Source organism: Gobio gobio (genome assembly GCF_949357685.1).
Source record: "Gobio gobio genome assembly, chromosome: 10".
Lineage (NCBI taxonomy): Eukaryota > Metazoa > Chordata > Actinopteri > Cypriniformes > Gobionidae > Gobio > Gobio gobio.
The window spans coordinates 41305776-41318059 of record NC_137116.1 but is presented as its reverse complement, the minus strand read 5'-3'; the positions used below and the strand labels follow the sequence as shown (position 1 = coordinate 41318059).

The following is a 12284-nucleotide window of genomic DNA, read 5'->3' as shown; positions in this document are numbered from 1 at the left end:
TATGTATTCACCCTAGCATTAGCCCAGTGGTGGGGTGAGGGGGTGGTTAGATGTTCTACAGGAGTGTGACAGTCCCAGCGATGTGCTGAAAGGATCTGGAAGGTTTCCTGGGGATTGAGTCGGACAAACAACACTAGAAGCTGCAGTGTCGGTTCAGCTAAACCCCAATCCATACAAATCACATCAACTGTGTCCTGGTTTCCAAACTGTTAGCCAAGGTTGTACATGTAACTGACCTGAACTGGATTTGTCAAAGCATCTAACCATTTTATATCAGTTGTGTCTTTGAACGTAAGTGGAACAAAAAATGACTTGCAGCCTGAAAATTATTCAGTACCAGTACTCTCAAACTTTTCTTCCTTTTGGACAGAAAGGTCTTATGAGAATTGCATTTATTTTCTCATTCTCTGTCTCTGTCTTTCTGTCTCTCTCTCGTTCTCACTCAAACACACACACACACACACACACACACACACACACACACACACACACACACACACACACACACACACGGTTAGGCTATCTTTGTGGGGACTCTCCATAGGCGTAATGGTTTTTATATTGTACAAACTGTATATTCTATCCCCTAACACTAACGTACACTAAACCTACATATCACAGAACACTTTCTGCATTTTTACATTAAAAAATATATAATTTAGTATGTTTATTAATCCATTTGCCTCATAGGGACAGCTGGCTGGCACACACACACACACACACACACACAGTCACGCTCACACTTTTCCTGTAAATGATGTGTCATCTCTAAATTTTCCATTTCAGGTGGTGAATCCTAAAAAGAAACTCAAAAAGAGAAGATACATCAACTCTGGCACAGTGAGTAGTGAATTTGCTATCCTAATATCCTGCTCAACATTTTTTTTTTTATCTTGTTTTTCAGTAGGCTACAAATATTTTAACATGTTAGATTTACCTAAAAACAATACTGCATAAGATAATACGATTTGTTTTCAATATATCTTAAATTAAATTATGATATTGTTTAGTGAGGTTTGTGCCTAAAACAAGAAAACAAATGTTTGCAGATGGAAAACAAGAACAAAACAAAACAAGATATGTTCTCTGAAAATACGTTTTCATTTTTAAGGAAAATGATTTTCTGTCTCTAGCAACAGGGCTATTTTTGTATTATTTATATGCTATTTTACTGTGTTTCGTTTTGTACATTTTGAAGTTAAATTCATCAATCTGGTGAACTTTGAGAGTTCAAAATTAAGAGCTGCAACCCATGTTCTGGGCCCTATTTTAACGATCTGAAACGCAAGTGTCAAAACGCGAAGCGCAAGTAACTTTGTGGGCGGGTCTCGGCGCTGTTGCTATTTTCCCGGCGGGATAAATGGCTCTTGCGCCCGGCGCAAATCTAAAATGGGTTGGTCTGAAGTAGCTTCATTATTCATAGGTGTGGTTTGGGCGTAACGTGAATAAACCAATCCGAGCGTCATCCAACATTCCCTTTAAAAGCAGGTGCGCAAGTTCCATTATGGATTGCTATTATTATGGCGTATTTACCAGGCGCACGCCAGGAGCGGTTCACAGCCGAGGAGACTGATGTTCTTGTAGAGCAGTGAAAGACAGAGAAGTGAAGTTGTAATGTTGTAGGCTACATTATGGTAAAGGTGATTTCACAGTCTTTTTTTTCAGTCTTTCAGTTTTTTCAGTTTTTCAGTCGATTTTTGTTCCTGGTTCTTGACGGACAAACCAATTTGTCAGATGCCCTTATATACATATATGTCTTGCCACTATTGGGCAAACAGGTCTTATCCTTAATTATTACAATTAGCCTGAATCATTTGTAAGCTAGATTTATGCCTATTTTTTCACATCTTCGTGGCACACCACAATGATTTCCGTCATCTCATGTGTTAATATTTTTTTAGTGTAACAATTTATGATTTGCAAAAAAAAACTGTTGCATCTGTGTAGATTACATGAGCAAAGTGTATGCGCGTTGTGCACGCTATACATTATGGTCAAGCATGCGCCCTTAAAATAGCATAATGAACAATGCGCAACGCGCCACTGACTTTAGACTAGGTTTTTTCTGGTCAGTGGCGCAATTGTTTAATGGAACAGCAAAATAGCACCAGGGATTGTTTGCGCCGGAACACGCCTCCTTTTTTGCGCTGAACCGCCCAGGTAGCGCAAGTTCATTCACTAGTTTAGCGACGTGCTTCTGTGGAGGGAAAAGCGCGCTTTGCGCGGGTGCAAAATAGGAATGACACATGCGTTGGTGTACAAAGTCAATTGCGCTGGGTGCAAGATAGGGCCCTCAGTGTGCAAACACATACACAGTTTCAGCCAATCTCATGTTAATCTTGAGTACTGTCCTACAGAGTAGTATTGCATCCCTCATATCTCAAACAAGTTTTCAGTTTTATTAGATTTATAAAAGACAGATAAGCTGTACCGAATCTCTTTCCGAAAACAGCCAAACTTGTGGAGGAGTGCAGTGGGCGGAGCTAAAGAGACACACACACACACCTATGACAAACACACATAATACATTCATGGCATTATCCCTCCCTGGATAACTTTCTATTCACTATACATTGAATCACATTATATGCACTTACGCGCCCATTGCCAACAAAACACAGGCATTTGATGCAGTTGATGCAGTGTTTCCTTAACCATGGGCTATTTGGGAAGCTGAACAAGGTTATCGTTCCCTCACAACCAGAAACACACTTTTTAGTGACATTGGTAATTTTGTGGTCTAAAAACAAAACGCTGTCGACGGCTCCTGTAACCCGAACGATGGGCGCGCTCTCCCTTTTCCACACGCTCATCCAGGAGAAGTACCCATACAATGAATTCCACCCATTTTTATGTAATACATGGCCGATACCTATGTAATACATACTTTCCGAATCTTGTTCGAATCCGGAAGGTGTGTATTTGTCACAGAAATACTCTGTCATATGTCTAACTAATTTATTTATATTTTGGCCATGTTTAGCATGAGCATCCAACTCTTTAACTGTGTAAATAATTCAGAATGCATGAAACGGCATTAGGACCCCCCTTTAAGGTTTATTTTTATATTTCCTAAACTAAAATTTAAATTTGCTTTTTATTTTATTTTTTATTATTTACATTTAGCTTTAAATTATTTTCATTTCAATTTTAGTCATTTTTGCACTTCAACTTCACTTTTTTTTGCGTTGATTTCACTACATTCTTACAACACTGAATATATTTGTTCAGCTGTATTCCACAAAGACTCTGTATGTCTGGTTATTATTCAGATGAATTACTTGACAATCTGAGATCCAAGTCCCTTGACTGGATAGTGCTTTCTGTTTCAAACTTTGATAAGGAGAGCAGTGAGGAAGTAATATTAGCGGTCCGGGTGTATAACAGTGATTGATGATCCACAAAGTCTCTCCGCATTGACTGCCATGAATTGTCTTTGAGATTATAATCAAAACTTAAATGAATAGTCCATCACCTGTCTTCCTCCCAACATGGAAAGATTCTGGTCGTCTAATGACACTACTAATGAAAAAGACTGTGTGGCACTGACAGCTGAGAGAAGAGAGTCTTTGCATAATGCTATGATGGATTGTTTCGTTGCAGATGTGGTTTGTGCGCATATGCTGTTGTAAACCGTCTGTTCTTTGTTGCTCAATTACCCAGGTGACAATGCTTTCATTCTCTGTGGAGGCCGAGCACACGTTCCTGGACTACATCAAAGCAGGGTATGGGCGAAAATGCACACATTCACCCTCATGTAAGCTTATGTACTGTATTTAGCCTGTTCTAAAATGCTTCTGAAATCTCAGCATCACAACATGTAATTTTTGTAAACATTCTCAGTGGATGTAAAGGTCAAAGTCTTGCTGAAGCCACCAGGATGTTATCATTGTAATGGCGTCAAACAGCTTTGGGAAAGAGTTCCAGTAAACAAGACCCGAATAACCCCTTAAATGCTAAACTAGAACAACAAACATGGCTATTGTTGTAGTTACTGTAATCAGTATTCAGGGGTTGCCAGGTCCTTTTCAGTTTGCTCTGATGAAAGGCTGGCCTTCTGCTCGGATGCCAGTTTTGCGGAAAACATCTCAGGGTCATTGACCTTATACTGTGGTCTGATCCATTGATATCTCTGGCATTAGGAAGTATGACCTGCTGTCCCTCTTTGTCTGTTATCTCTGACATAAAGGACACGTCATAAACTGGAAGAATGCTGCATTGACAGGCAGTATCTGGAGGTAGGAAGGCATCAGGGCATGTCCGAATCGAAGGTTTCATATATACTTATATTAATATATCCTGCTTTTTAATATATCTGGTTGTTTTTTAAAGTTAATAATGTATCCTGGCTGTTCGGTTTGGTGATGAATTGAATAAATTGGGGTTAAGAGAAATTAAAACGTAATTAATATTAATAGGGGCGTGGCCGATATACCGGTAGACATGATTAACCAGTAATCATTTGTCTACCAGTAGAGATTTTGGACTATTGTCTATATCATGGTTACACTCACATGATGTTGCTTTGCTGCGTGGCCACAAAAGTTTATCGTTTGCATGTGTTTTTAAACAAATTATTTTAAACATTGAAGCGCAATAAGCAGCGAAAGAGAGCTCATATCGTTATGTATATATATATATATATATATATATATATATATATATATATATATATATATATATATATATATATATATATATATATATATATATATATATATATATATATATATATATTAGGGCTGTCAAAAGATTAATCGCGATTAATCACATCCAAAATAAAAGTTTGTGTTTACATAATATATTTGTGTGTACTCTGTATAATTATTATGTGTATATATAAATACAAACACATTCATGTATATATTTAAGAAATATTTGCATGTATATACTGTATATACATTTATATGATTTATATTATATATAAATATAAATATTTTATATATAAAAATTTTATATATAAATATAATAAATTTTTCTTAAATATATACATGCTTGTGTGTGTTTTTATATATAAATAATAATTATACACAGTACACACATATATTATGTAAACACAAACTTTTATTTTGGATGAGATTAATCGCGATTAATCTTTTGACAGCCCTAATATATATATATAATATATATATATATATATATATATATATATATATATATATATATATATGATTGGAAATTTGCTCATATCAGCGCGTAGACTCACAGGCACACTCAAACAGAGACAATTCGGAGAGAAATAAAAATAATCAATTAAATACAAAACCGAAAAAAAAAAACGCAATTCACAAGCGCGTATTAAACCGTGAATGCCGTACCGAACGGTTCAATATTATATTGAGAATTGTGGCATCCCTGAAGTAGTCATTAATTTTTTTTTTACAAGGAATAAGGGGAAATAAAATATTTTTCTTTGTTTCTAAGATCAAAAACAACAAAGCGTGAGGGAGTCAGAAAGAAAGCGAGTGTTTAAACTGTCTATGATCTGTGACTATCCAAAAGACGTGGCTGACCTTTCACACTAGAGTAATCCATATCATTCTGACATCACCCTGTGTGCCACGTTCAGTTCAGACCGAGTCAGATCACTCTATCCACACTCAAACTGCTTTCTGTCAAGTTTTCACCTTTGTTATTTTTCTCCATCAGACTCTGACCTTTTAATATTGATGCTGAAAGCAGACCTTTGTATGGATTTCCCATTGCTTCGTGTTTCATTCACTTTCCCCTTTTTAGGAGGACTATATATATAACCCTTTTGGTTCTTAAATCAACATATCCTGCTTCAGAGACTGCGATGGATTCTCTTTTAACTTCTGTGAATGAGTGAAAGAGTCTTGAGCGAGGTTTTAATTTAGCGCAGGTCAGAAAGGTAGCTCTCAGAGTTAATGTAAAATTTAAAACCCTTTCCAAGGACCTTATTAAATGTTTAATCATATTTTTTTTAAAGAAAAGGACTGCAGGAAGGTTTTTTTTTCTTCTAGACTAATTATTCTAATTTATTTTAAGACGAGAGGGAATAGGTTAAAACTTTCAATTAAAGGATCTCACCATACTTCCCCCAGTTGATTTATAACAGTGCATTAAGACAGTTGTTTTGTATTACAAGTTTTCTGAAATGTTATAGGTTGTTAAATGTTATATTATGTTAAAGGTTTTTACAGAGGGGGTTTTGGATATCTCCTTTCATCACACCATAGATCAGAAAATATTGTCAACAGCAAGAAAAAAAATACACGTTCACTGTCTTTCTCTAAAACCTTAAAAATATAGGAATACACTGGAAAGTTTGGCATTCAAGTGCTACTGAAGTGGAGATTTCTGAGAAAAAATCCTTTAAAAATATGTATTGTAATTGAAATCTATAGACATAAATAGATAAAATAGCTTCAAAATCTCAAAATTGACCAGAACCTGAAAAAAACAATGGTTACCTCTGTAATGTATTGCCTTAAGCTCAGTATTTATTGGTAAAAATATTTCTTCAACTGCAAACAAAGACTCTTGTAATTTTTTTTAACATGCTATGGTCATGAAAAGAAGCCGAATTTACCATATATTTAATTTGTGGTTTGGACAAAGGGGTCCTACTACTATGTACTACTACTTTTTCAATGCCATTGAAAAAATGATCTGGATTACAACACAATTCATAAACAATTTATGGCATAAGTATGCGCACAGCTTCCGCACACTGTGCATATGCACTCTTTTACCATGTGATCGAAGTGATGAAATAACAACATTGCTTTACATTAACACATTTAGATTATTTAAATATACCATTTTCATGAATGGAGGAAAACCTGAGAAGCTAAAGTCTCCATTTGCTCTCTATTCAGTTTCTTTGTTGTCCAATGGCAAATACCGTAGAAAGAAACTAGCCATAGCAAGTACCTTTTCATGGAAATGTGATGCTTTTATTTCTTATTTTGTTTAGTGAATCTGAGTGAAGTGCTTTTCTTTATAGGATATTATGTGTTTAGAGGTCTCTTGAACTCATCAGATTCCACTTCATCCTGGTCCAGAGTGAGACATTGTGTGTCACTAATGTCATTAAAGAACTCATGAGCATTATACAGCTTTAAAGACACAAGAAGATATTCATAACTTCACCATACAGCGAGGAATTATTAAACTGCCGCATTGCAGAGTTGTGTGTTGTGTTCTTGCACATTTTGTACATTAACAAGATGTATATATATATATATATATATATATATATATATATATATATATATATATATATATATATATATATATATATATATATATATATATATATATATATATATATATATATATATATATATATAATTGTCAGCCTTTTTTGAATTTATTGGATTGAAAGTGTCAGTTCATCATGAATGTGAAATACATCTCTCTTCTCTGTTGCTAATGTGACAGGCACAATCCCATCATTCTATATCATTCTTTTCTAGCTGTTTTTTCATTCCTATAGATGACATTCAGAATTCCACCATTAAGATAAATGTTCTTCATATGAAAGCTCTGTTTCAAAAGCTCTGCAAGGTTTTTCGTCTCCACCAAAGGGACTTTGTGCCTGGAGACATCAGTGATAATCACACACACACACACACACACACACACAAACACACAAAAAAAAAACTGAGATGGACGGAAAAAAAACAACAAATGAAGATAAAGGAGCATAAACAGTGCTTGTTAATCACCATTGTGCTGCTCCCCCGGCATTCCTGTTTATATTGTGCTGAGTTAAATAATGAAAAAAAAAAACAAAGGCTGATAAAATGGAAGCAGTTTTTTGATGCTTACCCAATGTCTTTGCATAAGCACAATACCCTTGTGTTACCTATGAATGTGGTTTGGCCAGAATCACTCATTAACAGATGTGTGGTCATGTTTGCAGACGTACAGTGAATGTTTAAAGTACATAATTACTCTCAGATGACCCATCACTGATGAATCAGCTCTAAGGAAATGACATGTGTATGAATGACAGCTGTAACAGCCGCCTGCTGATCAGGACATTCATTTAAATGAACCCCCCACCCCCACATTTTTTCTTTCTTTTACCAGCTTGCATCAGAGGATGATTTGTTTGTGTGTGTGGAAATGTTTCATAAATATTCACTGACCTCATACTCCATGTTTTCCAACATTATATTCGCATCCAGAGCTCATTTTTCATTTGCACTGAGAGCACAGCAGAATCATGCAGAGTTAATGCTGAATGAGGAGTGCCATGAGATTCAGATATTAGATTTCATTATAATATTTTTGGTGCTTCAGAGGTTATCTGTGCAAGTGTTGTACTCCCATCAGCAGCAGAAAAAGCTGCTTGCTATCATCGTTTCTGTTGTGCAGGTGTTCAGATTTGCCATTTGTTTTCTGTGGGCTCAGTGCTCTGTTAGTTTATAGGGAATAAAATGATCTAATACAAGAAAGAAACAAAAGAGAAAAATGCCAGTGTTAGAATTTGTTCTATAATAGATTTTTCTTTTTATTTGTATAGCACTGTATCACAATATTATTTAGGGGTGTAACGATACCCTCATGTCACGATTCAATACATATCACAATACTGAACTCACAATATTATATTATTACGATACTCCAAGGCATTTGGATAAAAGGTTAACAAAAAATGTACTGTTGATTAAAATTCTAAATTTGGTATTACATTGGGGTGGAAATTAATAGGCTTGGACTTCAATACACAGGACGATTGTGACACCAATAAATATATTCACAATTCTGAAGCTGAAAATACAGAATTATTTGCTTGCACTATGTCACTGACTAGATATATTTAAAATATTTCATTTTTACTGGTAACATAAGACATTCTGCATTATGAGGACCCACAAATATTCCCAGATTGCATTATTATATATAGTAGTTTAATGTAGTACTGACACTAAAACTGTCAGTAAAATATTTTTGAGTTCATTTTATTTTTTACTTTCATGCCATTTGATCTGTATGATTTATGACACTAGCAGAGTAATCGCACCATGGTTCGTTTTAATCGAACCAAACATGCCAAGTGTGAACACACACCCTAAAACTGAAACTGAAAAACTACAAATGTATAATAAATATATACATCGACAAGCTGTCTGTTTCTGTATTGAAATCAGTGGGAACTCCAGCTTAGTTCTGGATTACAGATGCTTGTCCTGCAGAGAGAATTGCTAGGGGACAATACAGATTTCAACATAGAAACAGAATTTGTGAGAGATTGTTAGTTTTGTATGTGGAAAGCTTGTAGACTGCTGTTCTGAGACCAGTTTCACTGTTGCTCTAATTAGAAAAATGAGGGAAAAGAAGTGGGATTACACAGATGTTGGATCTGCCCACCAGGCAGAGTTGATTGTGAGGAATGTCTGGTAAGCGGGAGGTTGGCTGTCTGCCTGTCAGGTGAGAGAGACGGCACAATGCAGGGCTGGAGATGGTAATTGCACCAGCCCCTCGAACAGTAGGAGTGGAAACATTGGAGTGTTTTGAAGCAGGAAATGTTATGTGCCACGGTTTGGGGGGAATTGGGATCCATCACCTTTGTTGAGCTTCACCGTCAGGTTCTCTGTGTGAAAATGTTGGCTCAGATTTAAATGCTTCCATTTGATATTCTTACCGTTTCTCTTTCTCTCTTTTTCTCTCTAGCACTCAGATCCATTTCACAGTGGCCATTGATTTCACTGCCTCCAATGGTAAGACTTTTTTCAGTGTTGATTGTTTCCTGTTTTGAGTTTGTTCTCCATTCTGTTGGCTGGCATATCTGAATCAGATTTTACCTTAATTTATGATCCATCTCTTTAAACTCTAGGGAACCCTTCACAGTCTACCTCCCTGCACTACATGAACCCCTATCAGATGAACGCGTACGCCATGGCTTTGAAGGCTGTGGGGGAGATCATTCAAGACTATGACAGCGATAAGATGTTTCCTGCATTGGGCTTTGGAGCCAAACTTCCTCCTGATGGCCGGGTTTCCCATGAATTTCCCCTGGTACCTGTTCCTAGATATGATAGATTATGTGTATTTCACAGCTAGCTGGCACATATCCAGAGTCATCACTGCTCGAATCCTAAATACGTGCTGTGTTTTTCAGACACTCTGAATAACGTTGCTTTATCCTGTTTGTGAAATTTGATGTGCGACTTGTCTAGGGTTGTTGTCTAAGCATTTATTTAGTTGTTTGCACATATGTTGATGATATTGTAATTAGTAATGCTTGGTTACATCTATGTGTAATGTGTAAATAAGGCTCTCTTGACACTCCTGCTCATTAACGTTACCCAAGCATTCATGATGTGTGTGCCAAACCCTCATCTCATCGAGTATTTTGAGTCTCTTAATTAGTTTTCGCTCACTCTTTCTCTTTTTTCATCAGCTACTCCTTCCCATCTCTCTTTCCTTGTGCTGGAACTTGGGATCATGACTATTCATTTTTATTCTTGCTGCTTCACTCCTTGATTCTATGAATATCACCGTCCTTAGAGCATGAATAATTATCTAATGAATCATAAAATACTGAGGAGATTCTGAGATCCCTAAGGGTGATACACTAGAGAAAGTTTTGATGGTGTGTTTGATGAATATGAATGTGAGGATGCAGAAAGTGAAATAACCAGTTTTTGGTTGAATGATACTTTTGCAAACCCTTGCTTGTCCTTGAGATGGACCATTGCCATTGAAATCAGTGCATTTGCAGGAGAAATCACTGATGCAGTGCAAATTATAGTGTCTAGACACCCTAATAAACATCAAGTACTTTGTACTGTAGAGATTCATATTCAAATGAATAACTGCAAATATCTTGAGAAATGTTAGTGTTATGATAACTCTAATCTGCTGGTTTGACCATCACAGTAGAGGCATAGTTGTTGATTGATCTCTGATGCTCTCTTTGAAGAATGGTAATGTAGATAACCCATACTGCAATGGGATGGAGGGCATCCTGGAGGCTTACCACCAGAGTCTGAAGACTGTCCAGCTTTACGGCCCCACCAATTTTGCTCCCATTATCAACCATGTAGCGAGGTAAGAAAAATGCAACAACGCTCAACGCTATTAATATCAAAGTCTTTGTGTTGTCATTTAGGCTGTGTGTTCACCAAAGTGTTTTTCTTCACACGGCTGGCGCATTTTTCCAATTGTTTTCAATAGGAGCGCCGCGTTTTTAAAACAGCAGGAGCGTATACTTCACATTGTATCAACATTTGTATATAGAAACTGTGAAAGTACTAATAACACTTACGGGGATATTCCGTAGCAAGCAAAGCATCTCAACTGAAAAAAAACGCTGCGTCACAAAAATGCTCTCTAGTGCCCATAGCAAGGCATTTTCAGCAGAGTGCCTAGCGTTTTCAGCTGGCTAAAAACGCTTTGGTGGACACACAGCCTTATCGTGACCGACTATATTTTGTGTATGCTTCAGTTTTGGAAAAACAAATCTTCAGCTGGTGTTCTAGGACACCTTGCTTCAGACAAACCAAACCTTTATAGGCAGAAATTATGACATTTATATCAGAACAACAGGACCCCACTTAACTGATTTTCAGGCTGACCCAGGTGCTGATGTATGAAAGCTAGTTTTTGGAGAAAAATAAATAAATAATTGTGAGATGAACATTTAAAAAAGAACCATAATAACCATAAAACCATATTGTGACAAAGTCGCAATTGTGAGAAATACGAAAGAAATATTCACAATTGTGAGAAAACAGTCAGAAGATGTGAGATATCGTTGCAATTGAGAAAAAGTTGCATCTGTGATAAAATCGCAATATTGAGAAAAAGTCACAGATGGGCGACATAAAGTTAGAATTATGAGAAACAGTCACAATTGTGAAATACAAAGTCACAAATTGAGAAAAAATTCACAGCTCTGAGGAAAAAGTCAGAATTGTAAGATATAAAGTCACAATTATGAGAAACAAAGTTGCAACTGTGAGGAAAAAGTAACTTACAAGAAGTAGCAATTACAAGAAAAAAGTCACACTTAGGCAGTGTGTCCACCAAAGCATTTTTAACCAGCTGTAAACACCTAGCTGTGAGCACTTGCGAGCGTTATGGCAGTGCAGCGTATTTTTTTTGTTCTTCAGTTGATGTTGACACTTTGCTTCAGAGTCCTGCACGGGTCCGAATTTGTAAATCCGCACCCGCCCGTACCCGCAGTGCTTAAAACCGCATCCGACCCGTTTTCCGACAACAGCACTAATTAAAATCCGGACCCGACCCACTTAAAATAGAACCGACACCCGACCCGCACCCGAAATAAAATCAGTTTAGCATAT

The 12284-nt window shown here is 36.5% G+C and overlaps 1 protein-coding gene across 2 annotated transcripts in view; it reads left to right on the top strand.

The window, feature by feature from the left end:
* cpne5a (copine Va) overlaps nucleotides 1-12284 on the top strand; it is an 82819-nt gene that overhangs the window by 56307 nt on the left and 14228 nt on the right. For both annotated transcript variants that reach the window (XM_079827322.1, XM_079827321.1), the window contains 5 exons: nucleotides 787-840; nucleotides 3664-3725; nucleotides 9649-9695; nucleotides 9812-9993; nucleotides 10901-11028. In XM_079827322.1, coding sequence (XP_079683448.1) covers nucleotides 787-840; nucleotides 3664-3725; nucleotides 9649-9695; nucleotides 9812-9993; nucleotides 10901-11028 — 473 coding nt within the window. The remainder of the gene's footprint in view (nucleotides 1-786; nucleotides 841-3663; nucleotides 3726-9648; nucleotides 9696-9811; nucleotides 9994-10900; nucleotides 11029-12284) is intronic.